The sequence below is a fragment of the Triticum urartu genome, chromosome 3 (genome assembly GCF_003073215.2).
Source record: "Triticum urartu cultivar G1812 chromosome 3, Tu2.1, whole genome shotgun sequence".
NCBI classification, from domain to species: Eukaryota; Viridiplantae; Streptophyta; class Magnoliopsida; order Poales; family Poaceae; genus Triticum; species Triticum urartu.
In genome coordinates this window covers 455,412,251-455,431,928 of record NC_053024.1, presented here as the reverse complement: position 1 = coordinate 455,431,928, position 19,678 = coordinate 455,412,251, and the positions used below count along the sequence as shown (strand labels likewise).

General features: G+C 46.8%; 2 protein-coding genes across 2 annotated transcripts; one reads left to right on the top strand and one right to left on the bottom strand.

Annotated features, from left to right (window-relative positions):
- Window positions 1-5,274: 5,274 nt before the first annotated feature.
- On the bottom strand, window positions 5,275-6,477 carry LOC125548476 (Werner Syndrome-like exonuclease). The gene has a single exon (XM_048712063.1). It carries the CDS (start codon window positions 6,339-6,341, stop codon window positions 5,748-5,750), a length of 594 nt encoding a protein of 197 aa, XP_048568020.1. The 5' UTR covers window positions 6,342-6,477; the 3' UTR covers window positions 5,275-5,747.
- Window positions 6,478-15,117: 8,640 nt separating this feature from the next.
- Window positions 15,118-17,322, top strand: LOC125544314. The gene is made up of 4 exons (XM_048707943.1): window positions 15,118-15,661; window positions 15,750-15,831; window positions 16,547-16,761; window positions 17,093-17,322. Exons 1-4 carry the CDS (start codon window positions 15,207-15,209, stop codon window positions 17,211-17,213), a joined length of 873 nt encoding a protein of 290 aa, XP_048563900.1. The 5' UTR covers window positions 15,118-15,206; the 3' UTR covers window positions 17,214-17,322.
- Window positions 17,323-19,678: the final 2,356 nt, after the last annotated feature.

Below are 19,678 nucleotides of genomic sequence, written 5' to 3'. Positions count from 1 at the left end.
CATGTACACATCATACGAAGAGGTGGCCATCCAACGTCCAGTAAATGGCAGGTTTTGGCCTTGCTCATGGTCGGCATCGTCGTCCATACCGTCGATATCTTCGGAGTCGTAATTGAGCACGTCGGTTAAGTCATCGACAGCGGCTATGAAGTGGGTGGCGGGTGGGAAACAAAGTTTCCCATCGTCAGCCTCTGGCTCAAACCGAACATAGTTTGGCTGTGAGTCCTTTTCCAAGGACAAGTTCTTTTAAGAGTTTAGCACATCACCCAAAGGTGAGTGCTGGAAGAAGTCTGTGGTGCTAAATTCGAAAATCGATAACTCATCCAGCTCGGTCTCCGCAGGCGTACATGGTCTGGAACTTATAGCCGGAGACGAACCTGGAGTTCCATTGACGCGGATATTGCGACGTGCCGAGTCCGTGTGCGGCTCCAACGACGCAGTCTCTGTGGCTTCGGACACCACGATCTGCTCTAGTTCTAAGGCCGTTGCAGCAACAGGGACCATCTCCTGGATGTGATCTGAGGACAGATTTAAGTCATGTTCCTTGGAGCGAGGGGGAGAGATTGTCGCGGTCTCAAATCCATTGAAGATCAAGTCTCCATGGATATCCGCGGCGTAGTTCAAGCTTCCAAATCTGACCTGGTGGCCAGGGGCGTAGCTATCGATCTGCTCGGACAGCGTCGCCATAGTCGATTGGAGGGGCCATCGAACCTTTCGTCGACGGCACACTGGAACTCTCAATGAAAGCACCAATGTCGGTGTCAAAACCGGCGGATCTCGGGTAGGGGGTCCCGAACTGTGCGTCTAGGATCTATGGTAACAGGAGATAGGGGACACAATGTTTACCCAGGTTCGGGCCCTCTCTATGGAGGTAATACCCTACGTCCTGCTTGATTGATATTGATGAATATGAGTGTTACAAGAGATGATCTACCACGAGATCGTAATGGCTAAACCCTAGAAGACTAGCCTGTATGACTATGGTAATGAGTATATCCTTTCCGGACTAACCCCTCCGGTTTATATAGACACCGGGGGGGATCTAGGGTTTACATAGAGTCGGTTACATGAGAAGGAATCTTCATAGCCGGTCACCAAGCTTGCCTTCCATGCCAAGGAGAGTCCAATCCGGACACAGGTACAGTCTTCGGTCTTCATATCTTCACAGCCCATTAGTCCGGCCCATGGATAACAAGCCGGACGCCCGAGGACCCCTTAGTCCAGGACTCCCTCAAATCTGTTACAAGGTGCGAAGTTGAGTAAACTCAAAACCCAACCACGGCAGAATATATAGAGAGAATGAAAGTCATTCCCTATGCCTCAGGCATAGGTTCTATAAATTATGCTATGCTATGTACCAGACAGATTGTGTACCTTATCATGAGTTTGGCAAGGGGGTACGATAGTGATCCAGGAGTGGATCATTGGACAGCGGTCAAAGTTATCCTTAGTTACCTAAGAGGACTAAGGAAATATTTCTCGGTTATGGAGGTGATAAAGAGTTCATCGTAAAGAGTTATGTCGATGCAATCTTTGACACTAATCCAGATGACTCTGAGTCTCGATCTGGATACATATTGAAAGTGGGAGAAATTAGCTAGAGTAGCTCTATGCAGAGCATTGTAGACATAGATATTTGCAAAATACATACAGATCTGAATGTGGCAGGCCCGGTGACTAAACATCTCTCACAAGCAAAACATGATCACACCTTAGTACTCTTTGGGTGTTAATCACATGGCGATGTGAACTAGATTACTGGCTCTAGTAAACCCTTCACGTGTTGGTCACATAGCGATGTGAGATATGGGTGTTAATCACATGGTGATGTGAATTATTGGTGTTAAATCACATGGTGATGTAAACTAGATTATTAACTCTAGTGCAAGTGGGAGACTGAAGGAAATATGCCCCAGAGGCAATAATAAAGTTGTTATTTATATTTCCTTATATCATGACAAATGTTTATTATTCATGCTAGAATTGTATTAATCGGAAACTCGATACATGTGTGGATACATAGACAAAACACAGTGTCCCTAGTAAGCCTCTACTAGACTAGCTCGTTAATCAAAGATGGTTAAGTTTCCTAGCCATTGACATGTGTTGTCATTTAATGAACGGGATCACATCATTAGGAGAATGATGTGATGGACAAGACCCATCCGTTAGCTTAGCATAATGATCGTTAAAGTTTTATTGCTATTGCTTTCTTCCTGACTTATACATATTCCTTTTGACTTTGAGATTATGCAACTCCCGGATACCGGAGGAATACCTTGTGTGCTATCAAACGTCACAATGTAACTGGGTGATTATAAAGATGCTCTATAGGTATCTCCGAATGTGTTTGTTGGGTTGGCATAGGTCGAGATTAGGATTTGTCACTCCGAGTATCGGAGAGGTATCTCTGGGCCCTCTCTGTAATGCACATCATAATAAGCCTTGCAAGCAATATGACTAATGAGTTAGTTGCGGGATGATGCATTACGGAACGAGTAAAGAGACATGCCGGTAACAATATTGAAGTAGGTATGGAGATACCGACAATCGAATCTCGGGCAAGTAACATACCGATGACAAAGGGAATAACGTATGTTGTCATAACGGTTTGACCGATAAAGATCTTTGTAAAATATGTGGGAGCCAATATGATCATCTAGGTTCCGCTCTTGGTTATTGACCGGAGAGGTGTCTCGGTCATGTCTACATAGTTCTCGAACCCGTAGGGTCCGCACACTTAACGTTCGATGACAATTTGTATTATATGAGTTATGTGATTTGGTGACCGAATGTTGTTTGGAGTCCCGAATGAGACCACGGACATGAGGAGGAGTCTCGAAATGGTCTAGAGGTAAAGATTCATATATAGGACGATAGTATTTGGACACCGGAAGTGTTCCGGGGGTACCGGGTACGTATCGGGTCACTGGAAGGGGTTCCGGGCAACCCTCGACAAACTATATGGGCCTTAATGGGCGAAGAGGGAGACAGACCAGCCCCTAAGGGGCTGGTGCGCCCCTCCCATATGGGCTGGCCAAATTGGAGTAGAAAAGGGGAAGGAGGAAAGAAATAAGGGAATAGGATTCCCCCTTCCCCCTCTTCCCTTCCTACTCCGAATAGGAATATGAAAGGGGGAGGCCGAATTGGGAGGATCCCAAGTAGGATTCCTCCTACTTGGGGTGCCCCCTTGGCTGCCTCTCCTTCCCTCAAACCTATATATATGAGGGGGGGCACCGCTAGAACACACATCAACAGTTGTTAGCCATGTTTGGCGCCCCCCCCTCCACAGTTTACGCCTCCGGCCATATTCACATAGTGCTTAGGCGAAACCCTGCACGGATCACTTCACCATCACCATCGCCATGCCGTCGTGCTGACGAAACTCTCCCTCGGCACTTTGCTGGATCAAGAGTTCGAGGGACGTCATCGAGCTGAACGTGTGTAGAACTCGAAGGTGCCGTACGTTCGGTACTTGATCGGTTGAATCGAGAAGACGTTCGACTACATCAACCGCGTTAAACTAACGCTTCCGCTTTCGGTCTACGAGGGTACGTGGACACACACCCCCCTCTCGTTGTCATGCATCTCCTAGATAGATCTTGCGTGATCGTAGGAATTTTTTTTGAAATTGCATGCTACGTTCCCCAACACAATCAATGAAGCCAAGCATAGCTAAAAACCCACGGGCTTTGTTCATCTTCAAAAGCGTCTCCTGTCCTCAACATTGGGTGATCTCAAAGACTCTGGCCCAAACACTTCTGCCACCACCTTTGCAAATTGTTTAACAAAAAAGATTGAAGTGCTCTCTGCCATTGCCAAGTTATCACAATGTGGCAGTAACCTTCTGCCCATTGTTGTGTCCAAGAAATCTGGCGCAATACCTCCTCTACTCGAAGGACTGATCATGTTGCTTCACACAATTGCAAATGTAAAGAAACAAATTCGAAGACATCCTAAACTGGTGTTGAAATTACCGCTTTGAATACATCGATTTGAACCAAAATTGTTGTGCATCGATCTAGTGTGAGCCTCTTGCCGATCTCTCCATAAGAAGTCATGAACATAAACGGAACCGCCATGCTTCAGTCTCTTCCTGTGCATCATCATGAACAAAGTAATATCTTCCTGCTCGGTCATGTCATATTACTCATCCGGCGAGGAATCATCCCAAAGAGAGGAGTCACATAAACGCATCTACAGTACAAGGCAAAATAGCTCGATGCCAGGATGATAAAAAGCTTAACACCTCTTATTTGACTTTTTCAATATTTTGAAATAAGAAAAAGATCTAAATATAAAATGCAAAGGTCGTCTTATTGAAAACCTTAATCATCACATCCCCTCTCTCCCACTTCACACGATCGGAACACATTGTTCTTATAGAGAGAAAGGCCCTTTCCCATCTTCTTAACCTGAAATGAAGGGGGTGCCCCGGGAAGAGATCCAATGGAGAATCTCTGTCATTAAACTACTTCTTCGTGCATGACAAAAAAGCGAGAAGGAATTTTGTTATCTTGTAGAAATCTGGCCGAACACCTTGTGTGCGAGGAGAAGGGAGTCGGCCGCCTGCTCGTCGAAGCCTAGATGGTTGCCGCGTCAGGGCTAATGCGTACGAAGAGCCTCCTTAGTGTCGAGAGGTTGAGCTTGCGGCGAAAAATCGGCAACACCGTGATATTGACGTTAATGAGGACATTGGATACAACCAAAAATATTACATACATGCATATTTATGAGGTGATTTCTAACACAAACTATGCAATAATTTATTTATGTTATTTATGAGGTCGGACCGTACGCAAGCGGGAGCGGGGCTGCCCTTTTTGATTACTCAATCACTAAACAGTGAGGAGTTGGCTAAGGATGATCCTGGCAGCTATTTTTTCAGTACAAGGAATCATCATGCTAGCGTGTTCTTCTGGCCGTAGTAATTGATAAGAGTAATTTCTGACATGTATGCTATAGTCTGTACCAGTAGCTTAGTTAGTTATAGGGTATCAAATGAATAAGAGGAAAAATTGTAACTGACAATGTGGTATAAGTGGGCATCAGATATCAAATTATGATGCCAAATATTAAACAGAGCAAAATTCTATCTACGAAACTCTATGAACTGATAACTGTCAAACTTCAGAGCAAATGACTTGTCGGAAATCTGAAACATCCCATCAGTGATAACCGGAAGCAGCATGGACCTGGAGCACATAACTAGAAATAGTTGGCACTCCACCAAAACAAACATAGTTGAGCAGAATACACAAAACAGTATCGATCAGCACAAAAGGATTAATGCTCATGTCGTCAATTACAAATTGTGGTATGAGCAACAAATACCAAATTATGATACCAAATGCTAGGCAGATCGAAAAATTATAATGGCAACTTTAGAACAAAGGAGCTATTGAAAGTTTAGAACATCCGATCGGTGATAACTGAAAGCAGCCCTGACATTAACACAGAATTAAAAATAGTTATAGTTCACTAAAATTGCATAATGAGGCAGAATATTTCGCAGAGAGTTTCGATTGGCACAAAAGGGTCCATGCTCACGGCACCCAGTTGTAGGCGCGATCTTTTCCCTGCTCTGAAGTTAATCATCATCACCACCAATGTCTAATTCTTCCATCGCAGAATCACTCTCAAAACCTTGCCTAGCATTATGAAACGAAGAACTAGATCTAAACACAATAGTACGAGCTAGACTTAAGAATGCAAGTTTTCAGGACTCAGCCGCAGAAATCATCAACTCAGAGGTCGCCTGTGAGCAGCTTCCGGCCAACCTCGAAGGAGACGAAAGCGTCGATGCAGGCGTACTTGATCTGGTCGTAGGAGAGGCAGTAGGCGTCCCACGGGCCCATCCTCACCCTCTGTGGCTTCTGAAGGTTGGCTCCCATGACGGTGCGCGCCACGGCCTGCAGTCCGGCCTGGCGGAGCTCCGGCATTTGCATCCCCTCCGCCGCGAGGCCACGCAGGTCGACCGCGTTGGCCACCTCGAGGCTGTGGTCGTCGCTGAGCCGCTCGACGTCCTCCTGCACGCCGACGCCGACAAAGCGGAGGTTGGGGTCGGCGAGGAAGCCCGACAGAGCCTGGGGGACGAAGTCGGCGTGGAGGAGCTGGAAGATGAGGCAGCGGCGGCCGACGCAGAGCTGCAGGAGCGCGACGGGGTTCTGGGAGGGGCCGTAGCTGGGGCGCCACTCGACATCGATCCCGACGACGAGGTCGCCGAGGACGGAGCGGATCTCCTGGAGCCAGCCCTCCACGGTCGCGCCGGAGTTGGTCACGGTGGTGACGATCACGTCCGGCCCGAAGGTCACGTCGGTGACGAAGGTGTCGGTGGCCATCGGATGATGGATCACTCCTCGGTTCTGGGCTAGCTGGCGGGCTGGCGCTCCTTCCGCCCGCAGACGACCGAGGTCAAGAGGGGGTCAGAGCGAGGGAGAAGAAACAAACCGAAGGGCGATGGCGGATTGGCGGCGGGCGGGCGGGCGAGGGCAAGGACCAGCCTGACATTATATCTCAAAAGGAGAATATTAGAATAAACCCTCTTACTAGTTGGAAATCCCAAAAGAAAAGGGCAACTATTCGAGCGAGCGATCGTAGTGTTTTTGCAGGAAATGAATTGCCATAACCCCGGAGGCAGGAGGCAGATTCTCAAAAAGAAAAAAACGGAGGCAATGGCAAGGCTATTTTTCAAAGGCTGGTTTCGAGTTTCGAGGGAACAAGAGGGGTTTTGTGAAGAATAGCGTTGGCAGGCTTTGCGCTCGTGCTTTTGGGTTACTAGCACTGTAGCTGGTCTACTGGCGAGAACAGGGCCTGACGCGTAGGAATCAAGCTGTCAGACGATATGTTTGACCCATCTGCTTCTGGCTGCAGGGCGGTCCTACCAGCCGTTAAGCTCCATCTTGTGCAGGTTGCCATGCCTGCCAACTAGACATAGAATCTGATATGCCAAGCTAATTACGAAGAGAGAGTAGTCTGATGATCCTGATAAGAAACGATCGATAGTGCTGCTACTTTGCCTCGGTACATATTGTTGGTTCCCTTCACCCACCCACAGTAACACGCCACTACAATTATACTTTGTAGTTTGCATGTACAGTTTCGTTAGCTTTTCCTTTCAATTTCATTATGCTATTACAGTTTCGGCCCGGTTTTTCTTATAAACGGGGTCAATTTGTTAAGGTTTTTGATCCGATTTTTCTTATAAACTGTATCACCACTCTGGCATTCTGGTCACTTTGAGTAATATATTCAGGTGTGGAAACTACCCCCCCCCCCCCCCCCCATGATTCTCAAAAAAAAAGTATATATGTTCCTATGATGTGTGTACTTCTATGTAGATTTCCTTTCGTACAATGGACTCCGGGCCTCAAGAAAGAATTCGATATAAAGGATCAAGAAACAATGATTTGTCCGTATGTTCACATGTCCTGCTATCAAATTTGTTTATGAAGGATCACCAAAGGTTTGTAATTTTATTTAATCTTTGGATAAAACTCTTCATCTTTACCATGTATTGTGTTCTTTCCTTTTGCCTGATAACACGATTCTTGCTGACATTTTCAAAAAAAAACATTGTGGTGTTTGTTCGAATCTAGCACCTTTTTATGTGATCTAGCACCTTTCTTAGTAAGACGAAGCATGCTTCTATATGTACTTAAGGGGCATGTGGCAATTAAGAGGAATGCCAAGAATCAGTGTATGTTCTTTTGTCTAAAATCACAAGTCACAATTACTAAACTTTGTTTCTTCAAATATCGTTGTGTGGTATTGGCAAAACCAATTGTATTTTTGCCCTTTTATTTCTCTAACTTCGAACCCTTCTTTGTTTATTAGGAGGTGCGAAATCAAGCATAATTCATGCTGTGTGTGGAGCCACGTTTTGGTCTATGTATAGCACATGACATTGTTGATACCATATTTTTTACTGGCAAATGTAAATTTTATTCGATACAAAGTGTAAGAGACTGCAATGTCTATGGAAACTTCCTTTTTTTGTCATGTGATACTGGCGTTTTACAACTAACCACGACTTTAAGACATGTCAATATGTGTGCTCCATTCTTCATATTTTCCCCCAACATAGGTTTTCTCGAGAATCTTTCGTTATCAGGACATCCTTTTGAAGTAGTGTTCAATTATTTTTGGTTTTAGCATATGTTTTCAACGAGTATTTTTCTAATAAATCACTAGGAGGCATAACTATTGCAGCAATTCTTACTATCTCATCTACGTAAGGCAAATATTTAGCATGATGTTTTTTAGTAAACTTAGAGAAATTTTTATGCACAAGAAACAAGTCTTGGAGGGTGGTACAAGCGCCGGTACGATCCCTTGCGGTCGTACCGCACCTCGTATTCCCATCTGGAATGAAGGAACATATCAGGACCTTTGGTACACCCCACGGTATGAGTTCTCACGATAGACCCAGGGCCATCTTCTCTTCTGGTGCCCAAGAAGTCCTCGCACCGGTATGGTACGACTAGCGGTATGAGAAATCACGCTCGTACCACATGTTGTTTTCTCTTCTATTACCGGAGGCTTATTTCCATGCGTTTGACCTTCGGAAAAAAATGTGTGTGTGTTTTGTCATGTGTGAAGTTTTGGTACGACCCATGATACGAGCTGACACGCTTGTACGCGTGACCTTTTTACCTTTGGAAGCAGAAAGGATTTTGATGGGCACTTGGTATGAGCACGGGTACAAGCATGCCACCCGCATCTTCTGCTCTGATTGCGTGAAAATTAGCATATTCTTCCTGAATACTATGGTTTGTTTCCTAATCTTCCTCACCTAACGTAATCTTGCGAATATCTGTGAGTATACCTTCTTATATATCCTTTGGAGGACCTTCTCCATTGCACGTTAGCAAACCAATCTACCTCTAGATGCATATCAAGTTTGTAGGCAAAGGGAAGAACCTCAAGGCCATGGCGCGCCATTGGAACAAGCGGCGAACGTCCTCACGGGAGGAGGAGGATCGCCTCACCACCGGTAGGACTACACCACATGGTTCAAGCCCCCCCACAAGCAGGACTTTGAACTTGAGGAGGAGCCTCCTTCCCGTGGGACGAAGTGTGATCGTGCATGGTGCAACACGAGTGAAGACTCTTCATCAGAAGAAGACCCTGAAAAAAGAGCGATGGAGGAGGAGGAGGAAACCGGTAAGGTGCAAGTTGAATCTGTTGAATTCAATAGCACGGGCAACTCTGCATCTACTAGCAAGGGATCTCCAACAATGATGAGCCCAACATATAACTCTGTAAGTGCATGCAGTGATTTTTTTTACTCTCCGAAAGTGTTGTTGTGAGCTCGAGCTCACATGTACCCTTTGCCATAGTAAAAATTCAAAATAAAATTTAAAAAATATTTAAAAAATCTGATTTTTTTTGCCAACAAACATTGATGTTTTTCACATGCGTGCAAAATTTCGTGACAAAATGACATTCATGCAGGTCACGGCAAAAAAGACAAAAATGATGCATCAAAATGCTTCAAAAACTGTTTTTTGGAGCATGATTTTGCTTTTTTTTTGCCAAGACATCCACGAATGTCATTTCATCACGAAAATTGGCATGCATGTGCAACACATATCAATGTTTGTTGCTAAAAATTTCATATTTTTTTTTGAATTTTTTAAATATTTTTTGGTATTACTGTAGCAAATGATGCATGTGAGCTCGAGCTCACATACTCCATGCCCCAATAGAAAAAATGACTAGATGCATCCGGGTACATCTGCACCTACTTTGAAAAATATATTTCTAAATGTAAAGAAAGTGAAAAAAAGTTACACATGTACATCTTCACGTTCCATGTACTCGCGTAAAGTTTTACGGAAAAACGACTTTTGTTTTGGACTGTGTAAAAAGACAAACAAATAGTATCTCGTAGAAGGACGTGGAGTTTCTATACCCAGGAGCAAATGCTCCTGGTGTGAACAGTAAAATCAAATAGATTCAAAAATAATTCAAAAAATTCTGAACTTTTTTTGTGCCATACTTTCACAAATGTTTGTTGTGCTTGCAAAATTTCATCGCAAAATCACATTGGTGAAAGGCGTGGTAAAAAAGCAAAATCGATGCTATGAAAATGTTACTTACAAAAGCATTTTTGGAGCTTTGATTTTGTTTTTTTGGCACGCCTTCCACCAATGTGATTTCGCAATGAAATTTTGCGTGCACAACAAACATTTGTGAAAGTATGACACAAAAAAATTTCAGAATTTTTTAAACATTTTTTCTATTTTTAAAGTTTACTATTCATACCAGGAGCATTTGCTCCTGGGTGTAGAAAGGCACTTCCGCTCGTAGAATGCTATTTTCCAGCACTGCAATTTGTCTTCTGTGCCGAGGCAAAATAAAAGACATTTTTTGCAAAATATTGTGCCGCGCGCATATCTTTACGAAGATGTACGTGTGAAATATTGATTTGAATTTTTCTAACATTTTAAAACGTGTTTAAAATACATTAATAAATGGATGCAAATGAACCTAGGTTCAAGTCCTCGCTCCCGACAGTAGCACCATCACACACTTTCACTCGTTCGCACAACCGGCTCCTCACAACAAGGCTCTGCATCTAAAACGTGTTAGGCTGATCATAGTGATGAGTAACTTGGACTAGTAATATGCATATGTTACTAGTCTATATTATTTTCTTCATAGTGGGTAGTAACATATGAATGATAAGAGCAATTCTAGCAGACCCCACATCCCGTTCCGATCCGCAAAATAACTGTCAAAGTACGGATCGGGGCGGAAAAACCTGCCCGATCAGATCCTGTATCCCGCCTCGGCCCGTAAATATTTTTGCGGGGCGCGGCAAAACTTCTCCCCCAACCTCTAGTTTCACGGCTGGGAGGCCGACCCGAGCCCAGTCCCTATCTGCAGCGAGATTTGGCGGGAGGGACATTCCGCACGCCCTTTCCCGCTCCCCCACCCTCCGCCACCGCACGCTCCAGTGCATCCTCCCCGACCGTCCCTCGCCGCCATGGACGACTCCCTGCTGTCCCCCGTCACCGTCGAGGTCACGCACGCTCATTCCCCTCGGGTGGATCTCGTCGCCGGCCATGTTGGCCCCGCTGCCGCTGCCCAAGCTAACATTGCGCCTGCCCGCAAGCGACATGGCAACGTGGTCGTGCAGGGCGAGATTCCAGCAGCCCCCGCCGCGAAGGCCCGCGCTTCGGGCGCCAACGTCGCTGCGCGATCCCGGCCGGTGGCGGAGAAGGTCGGCAAGGTCTCCGGCGTAAAGCGAAGGAAGATTCCGGCTACAAAGAGGCCGACTCCTTCATCCACTCCCTCCACCGCAGAAAGAGGTTCCCCGGCGATGCCGCGCAACAGTGCTCCTCCCACCGCAAGCGAGGTGTTTGACGAAATGGCCCGAAGGTATGCGTCTTCGGTCATGGCGATTTCCTTTCATTTTCGTCATTTTTTGCGACAGCTCGTGACTTGTTATCATTCACTATAGCGGTGGTTCGAACAATGCAACTGCTGAGTTCGTGAACTTGTTGGACACCAACGCCGTTGACATTGATCAAGCCCCGTTCGCCGCATTCGACTACAATGAAACGGAGGGCGGCGTGGACGATCATGGTTGTGAGGAAGAATTGGAGGAGATCGAAACGAAAGCGTTTGAGCAATCACAAATAAGAACTGGGAAAAACCAAAGATCGAAGAACTACACGATCTTGTAAGATCAAGCTTTGATCAAAGCATGGAGTGCGGTGTCTCTTGATGCATGCACGGATACTTCTCAAACCGCCAAGAGATATTGGCAAAGGATTGAAGATCAATACTTCCGCCACTGAAAACAAATCCATGTCCTTGTTGCTCGCCGAAGAGAACAAGATCATGTCAATGAACCGCAATGATATGGACGATCTCACCAAAACATGGCATGATATGGCAAGGAGAGAAATCTTGAAGAGGAGAATGGTCGCGTCGGCCGGTCTGTGTTACAGTTCCGGAGATATTTTCTCTGCTCCATATGGTGGCAATGTCGACGATTTCGGTGCGGGAGTTGGGACAAGCGCCAGAGGTGGATTCGGTGGTGACGATGAACTTCAAGATGAGCTCGATAGCGCGGAGCGAACATCGACCAAGATGATGCCGGACATGGGCGGAACTTTTGCAAGCCCTCTTTTGCGTTTGTCGTAATGAATTTGGCTTTTATTTGCGCGTAAAACTGTGTTATGTTGTTTGAATTTGGACTTAGTTGTGAAAACTTATGTCAAATGCGAGAATTGAGCATTTTCTATTTGCGGGTCGACGCGCAGTGTCCGAACAGACCCCGCAAAAGCCGACCCGTAGAAAAATATATTCCGCGAATATCCTTTTATACGGGTCCGTTTGGGGGTCTGCATCTGCAGTCATCCGAGCCAGCCTGCAAAAGCGGTTTCCCACGAACTGCAAACGCGTTTTGCGGGCCAGCCGGATGCGGGGTCTGCTAAAGTTGCTCTAACATGCAAGTCTTCATTAATTGAGATATAAACTCATTTTACCTCGAGGTGTCTCATGTTACAGTAACATATTATGTTACCACAAGCATCTCTTTCCTCATTAACTCCATGCCACATAAGCATTTTTTTTGGATGTGCTATGTTACTACCTACTCCCTACGTCCGGTGAAAACTGTACATCTACCTTCAAAATTTGTCCACAAAAGAGTGTTTTTCTATCTTGCCAATGTATTTTAAAGTAGGAAAAAATACTTCTCTCTCATCACACGGTAATTAAGACCAATAGCAATCTACACATGGTTTTCTTAATTTCTACATGCACTTAGCTCATTGGTGGTTGGGTAATTAAGAGCAACTCTAGCAGATCCCGCAAAACGCACAGACCCGCAAAAGTCCGGCGAGTATGCGGGCTCGTCCCAATTTTCGGCCAGAACAGAGTCCGCATACTCGCCCGGCCCGTAATTTTTTTGCCGCAGCCCGCAAACTGCACGCCCCGACCGCTATAACTGCGGTTCCACGACTCGTTTGCGGGTCCAAACCCTACCCCCACCGCCGCCGAGCCACGCGATTCCCCTTCCCCCTCTCCACATTTCTCGCGCCGGCGACCACCCGCCCCGCCTCCAGCCGCCATGTGGGGTCGAATGTGGAGCTCCGGACGTGGCTCCGGTAGCAAATCCGGCGACGGAAGGGACCCGGAGCGCGAGCGGCGCGTCCGGTCGGACATCGCGAGGAAGCGCGGCGCCCGGAAGTGGACCAACCGTGGCATGTCGCCACTGCCGAGCTTCCAGCGAAGCGAGACGGAAGAGTACGACCACCGCCACGCATCCTTCTCCTCCGCGAGGTTTTCGTACGCCGGGAGCTCCTCGTCCTCCGGCGCGGGCTTTCTCCCCGTGAAGAGGGAGTGGTCGAAGGACGAGGAGGAGCCGGCGCCGTTCGCCTTCGTCCCCGTGAAGGAGGAGCCCGAGGAGCCCGCTCCGCTCGGCCGCCGTGGAGTCGTCGGACCCGAGGACTACGTCGCAGACGTCGACGCCGTTGCGGCCGCCATCGCCGAGTGGAGCGTGCGCAAGGATGCGGAGCGCCCCCGCCACACCGAGGAGCTCGAAGACCTCGAGTGGCGGCAGGCGGTCGCCGCCAACGAGAAGGCCGAGGAGTGGTGCCGCATCCGCGCGGAGCAGGCGGCGAAGTACGTCGAACTGTGCAGCTTCGGCAAGGAGGATTGAGTGTCGTTCGGCCTCCACGACATCATCCTCACCGCCGTCAGATCCGACCCCCTCCAGTACTAGTTAAAGTAGCATGTGATATATGCTTGTAATTTGTTGATCATGTAGTATGTATGAACTATGTACTATGTGATGTGATGAACTATGTTTGTGCAATTTCTCCCGCGAAAGTGTTTTTTCAACTTATGCAGGTTTAGATACGGTATCTGTTCAGCCACGCTAGTTTTGGACCCGCAAACACGATCTTCGTGAAACCACAAACGCGTTTTGCGGGTCAAGTTTTTGCGGGGTCTGCTAGAATTGCTCAGGAGAGAGATGGTGGCTTGTACCTTTTCACTGTATTTTTTACTCAACTCCATAATTTATCCTAAAATATTTAGATGTACACTCTTCACCAGACGGGGGAGTAAATTACAGCCCATCAAAATCGCACGACTCGACTACACATTCCCGATGCCTCTATGTCCCAAGAGAATAATAAAAGAAACCCAAAAGCACACCAAACCGAACAAAGTGAGCTAGAGCCCAATACACACAAATAAAACCCAGAAAAAAAATATCCATTCATACACAATAGTCTGAAACAAAGAAGCTCATCTCCAGACAGAAAAACCGTGCGCAGCAGCAAGGCGCATGTATCCCTCTAGTAATGACCTATCTATAAACAATCTAATTTTAGCCATAACTATTTGTGGGAGAGAAATTACAGACTACTTCGACACAGTGACAACAACAAAACCACTGTTTGTAAGTTGTCTATAAATAACTTAGAATTAGCCTATTTCTCTCTCCCCATTCTCTCTCCTCCAAATTACTAAATTATATATGTGGCAACTCTTACATTAGACATTGTTGTTGTACATGTCTTAAAATTTGAAGAATTGTAGTACACCCATTATTTATAGTCAATTTATTTTGTTATATATGACATAAAAAGTTTTCTTCAACAGAATTAGTCTATGATTGAATGATAAGGAGGATAGTGGTATTCCTAGCCTAGGGATCAAGCCCTAGACTTGACATAGATGATCACATTTCCTAGATTCATTCCAGGCATTCAGCAAATGTGTGTTCAGTGGAGGAGACGTTCCCCTCAACTACGAAGACATCTATGACGACTTCGTCAATGTCAAGATGATGTGTCGATTCAATCTCTCAGAGATGCTCATACAGGTATGGTGTGCATGGATGCGTTTATAGGATGAGCATATGTTGCATTTGTATTGTGTTAAAAAAAGTTTTCTTCAGAAAAAGGGCTGGACATAAAAATTTAGCCGTGTCAATGTTGTTAAAATTTATGAATTTATTTTTCGTGCCCATTTGATTTTCATCCGTTTCTCAAAATAATAATTTGATTTTCATCCGAAGAAGCCCGCACAGAGTCGTTGCCTGCTGTCCGTTCACTCTCTTATGTTGGCGAGAGGTCGACGAGAACGCTAGAAAATACTCGGAAAACTTTCACTCCAATCGTTGGAGCTGCCAAATCAGTCCGGCAGCGAGTGCTCGCTCCGCCGGGCGTCCGGAAATGCAAACCACCTCTCTGTCTTCCGCTCCGTCCTCTCGACCCCCCTCCGCGCCGCCGCCTCCGCCCCCTTCCCCGCACGTCGCCTTCCCCTCGCTCCGTCGCCGAGACCTCCTCTTGCTCTCAGCGTCGCCTCTTCCCCTCGCGCTCTCTCCGGCGGCCGCCTCGGCGCGCGGGCTGTTCCGCATGCCGCCGCCGGGGCTGGCCAACCGCTACTTCCTCGTGCGCGCTGGCGAGTCGGTGTACGAGGGGCAGGGACTCCTCCGGACCAACCCCGTCGCCAAGACCTCAGTCGACAGCGGTCTCTCCCCCGCCGGCCTCCGCCAGGCCGCGCGCGCCGCGCTCGAGCTCCGCCGCCTTGGTGCATGCGAGGACGACTGTTGGATATGGCCCTCCATCACCCAGCGCGCCTACCAGGCCGCCGAGATCATCGCTGTCGCCAACAGCATCAACCGCAGGTGCCTGTCTATCCACATCGTCGTGGGCTATGAGTATGACCCGTCGGTCAGTGATCCTGTACTGAGATTGTTGGTTACTTCTGTGAAGTAAAATCGTGCCGGAGTATAGCTTCTTGGACGCGCGGGGGCTGGGTGCGTACGAGGGGAAGAGGTTAGAAGCATTGCCAGAGGTATTATTCATCCGATCTTTCGAGCTCCAAGCTAAATTCTACTGGCACTTGCTTACATCGAGTATTAGAAGAACAACTGACTTGAGGGATCACAGAGATGCAGTGTATTTAATTGAAGACGTTGGTACATTAGTTTCTGGAGAAACTTCAGAATATATTATTGCAACGAATGAACTTTAGATATTGGAGTGCACTGACCTTGCAGATGTACATTGCAAAACTGAAATACGAAGGATTAGTGAAATTCTGCTTCCCATGAAGGCAGCAACAGTCACTGGTTCTAGATCTGCCTAATAGAATGTGTGAATCTACTAAATCTCTACAGACAGATGGGCTCATTTGAAAATAAAATAGGTTTAGAAACATGGATTAAGAATAGGATGTGGGCCATGCGAATTCTGATAACTACATTTAGAGAAACAGTATATCGTCCTGACATAGTTATGTTGCCATTTTCATCATTAGGCAAGTTTCCATGCCTGTTTGAAGTTACTGGTAGCTAACCAGTGAGATTAGTAGTATTTTCATAGGTGGACATCCGCTAGTGGGCAAATGAGTATCCTGGAGGGAGAATATTCTCGGTTTGAACATAATGTATAGCCCGAGTTATGTTTCCCAGGCTCAACATGATCCGGTGCAACAAATACAGATAACTTTGGTTTAACAGATTTTGTTCCTATCATGATCGAGTTTTCCTTTATTGTGATGGATTTAGGTGTATGCATCTGATAATATTTCGCCAGACATCAAACCACCTCCTACTTATGATGGTACACCTAACGAGAGCGTGGCGGACGTATTTGTTCGGGTAACACAGCTCATGTCAATACTAGAGACTCAGTACTCAGGGGATACTGTTGTCATCGTTTCGCCAGATTCTGACAACTTGTCAATTCTTCAAGCTGGGTTGATAGGACTGGACCTGCGGAGGTAAAAACTAATCCTTGTCATTTTGCAAGCTTATAAGAAAGACTTCATGTGGACATACTACTTGCATCAGATATTTGGATTTCCGTTCCCTTTGATCCATAAACATACACCAAAAAGTTCCTGAATTGAAGGGAAACATATCCTGACTAAATGACTAAATATTTTAGTTTTGAGTTTTGTGGTCGTTTGGTTGCTGTAGTAAGCTGGATCATCTGAACTGTTGGTCGGTTGTATCTCTCTATCTTAAGTATGATACATGCAGTCCTCCTGCTGGTTCAAAAATAGAAGGGAAACATATCCGACTAACTGACTAATGATGCAACTTCTGCAGGCATGACAGCCTGTTCTTTCAGCCGGGTGAGGTCCGAGCCGTTGATCCTGCCAGTATACCTGAATACAAGCAACCAGCCTCTAGTGTGTTTAAGTGTACAAATCCACCAAGTTGCAAATAATTTACTTCTTGTTACCATACTTTCATATCCCCTGTACATGAAAGAATATTCCCATGACATTGTATAGCTTAATGCTGTGTATATAGCTAAAAATGCGTTCACCGCAGCACATCTGACAACCAGCAAATCTGATAGTTCCTACCATGATACTTTTTTTTTTGCGAATAGAAACTTGTATATTACTCAAACTCCAACAGTGTTACAATCTGAAACAGCAAGTTCCAAAACTCTGGGAGGTCCAGAACCTAACCAAGTCATAGTTCTACCTTCCTCTTTAGCAAAGATAGCTAAACAATCACTAACTTTATTTTGAGGTCTACGAATATGAGTAATAATAGTCTCCCGAAGACTCATCATCAGCTTGATCTCTCTAATAAGATAAGCATAAATTGATCTGTTGATGTCATTTGTCTGCACCATCTTGACTACTTCCAAGGAATCAACCTCCAATTCAACGGGTAGCTCAGTTCTCATAAGGGCGGAAGATAAACCCTCCATACAAGCGCACAATTCTGCTTCCAAGACATCACGACATCTATACAACGTACGACATGCAGAAAAGATGATTGCACCATTAAAATCTCTCAAAACCATACCAGCACTCTTCCATCCATGGTGAAGGAACCATCAGAGTTCAACTTAACTTTTCCCGCACTCGGCGGGCGCCAAGATGAACTACTTCTGTGGGCAAAACTGAAGATTTTGATATAGGCACAACATAAACTGGGGTTTTACCTTTGCAAGGACCGATGACTGAATTGACTTTGATGTTCATCAAGGTCTCCAAATAACTGCACAAGGACTGCTTTGACACTTCTACAGGTGGCGGATTCTTATCATGAACGACCTCATTACGGACAAACCAGCTACGCCAAAGTGTCATCAAGATCATGCTTCTCGTCTCAGCAGGCACCCGGTCAAGCAAATGTAACAACCACTCCCTTCCAGAATTTTGAATCTCGTCCAACTTTGGAAGCGACCAAACGGAGGACATGCGGCGCCACAAATCTCTTGCTAGCGGACACCGGCAAAATGGGTGAAAGTTGTCTTCCTTTTCAACACCACACACTGGACATATAGCTGTAACTTCATATAATACTTCGTATAATGAATCGGGATAAGTATATTTTTCATCCCTCGATTCTTTCAAAAGTATAGAAATAGTTCCTTAATTCCAAAACCAGCAAACATTGGTCCCTCAACTTTCAAAACTGGATAAATTTAGTCCCTCCTGCGGCTTCGGGTGGTTTTCGGCTGACGTGGCGTGGTTTTGGACTAAAACCAGACTTCGCACTGGTACGTGCTCCGGCCTTGGCAGTTCTAGTGGCGTGTGGGCACCTGCCCCGTCGAGCTCAGCAGCACAAAGATGCGCATGCTATGAACCACCAGCGCGCACCGTGCCAAGCTATAGAACCTCCACGAGGCCGCTCCCGCGCGCGTCTTCCAGCGTGTCGTCTGCAATGCTCTCCCGGAGCGCCATGACTTCGTGTGCAGCACGACGAGCCTGTTCATCTGCTCGCCCGGATCAGGAATCCGCTTGCTCGGTGCTACGCAGACCGCAGTCGAATGCGATGTTCTCTCCGCGGTCGCCTGTCGTGCGTGTTGTGTTGCTGCTGCTGCCCGAACGTCAGCGACACAGCCAGCGTCGTCGTGTGTGTGTCGTGTTGCTGGTCATCGTTGGTGACGAGACGTAGATCATGTATGCCTTGGTTGATGATATGCAGGCATCACGTGCACACATGGTGGCAGCTAGGAGACCACGGCTCTCATGGCTGGGACGCAATTTATGCACCTCCGGATGCTGTTCGTTCAAGTCGGGTACACGCAGACGGCGGCGGACTGCGCGGCAAACAGACTGAGCAGGGCGAGCGCGCGACTGCCTCATGGTCACCGGAGTTGCAGGTCCAGCACGTGTGTGTGAGCCGGGTGGGCTTGATTGATAGAGTATAGTAGGGGATAGCTCGATTACTGTGGCAACACTCTCAGATTCACGATTCAGTGGCGAATTACAGGGAAATTACAAGAATGGTGGCTAGGGTTTGTGACGAGGAGAGGAAGGGGAAAGAGCCGAGCCGCTGTTGCCATGATCCACTGGATGACTGTGGCTGCATGGCTGTTTGGATTGCGCCAGCACCAGCCTCGCCAACTGCGGGCGCGCCAATTAATTGGCGGCAGATTCCACCGCCAGCGCCTGGCCAAAAAATTGGCGCTAGATTGAACTAGGACAGCCAGTTAGGGCAGGGCACACCAATGATTTGGTAACCATCCAAACACAAGCGCTAGGCCAGGTCAACGCCAAAATGTTGGCAGGGCATCTCCGGGCATCGATCCAAACAACTCCTGAGTCTCGCTTCAAGTAGCCATCGCCTGGGCTTCAGTGAACCCACTCTGGCCCGTGGACTCGCGTGTTGGGCCGCTTGAGCTTGCTGGGGCGCTGGGCAGCTTTGGTGTCGTTGGAGTGGCTG

Coding starts and splice junctions, on each gene's coding strand:
- LOC125544314 (XM_048707943.1), top strand. CDS start 15,207: ATGCAAACCACCTCTCTGTCTTCCGCTCCGTCCTCTCGACCCCCCTCC. Junction 15,832..16,546: donor GGTTAGAAGCATTGCCAGAG/GTATTATTCATC, acceptor TGATGGATTTAG/GTGTATGCATCTGATAATAT. Junction 16,762..17,092: donor ATAGGACTGGACCTGCGGAG/GTAAAAACTAAT, acceptor CAACTTCTGCAG/GCATGACAGCCTGTTCTTTC.
- LOC125548476 (XM_048712063.1), bottom strand. CDS start 6,341: ATGGCCACCGACACCTTCGTCACCGACGTGACCTTCGGGCCGGACGTG.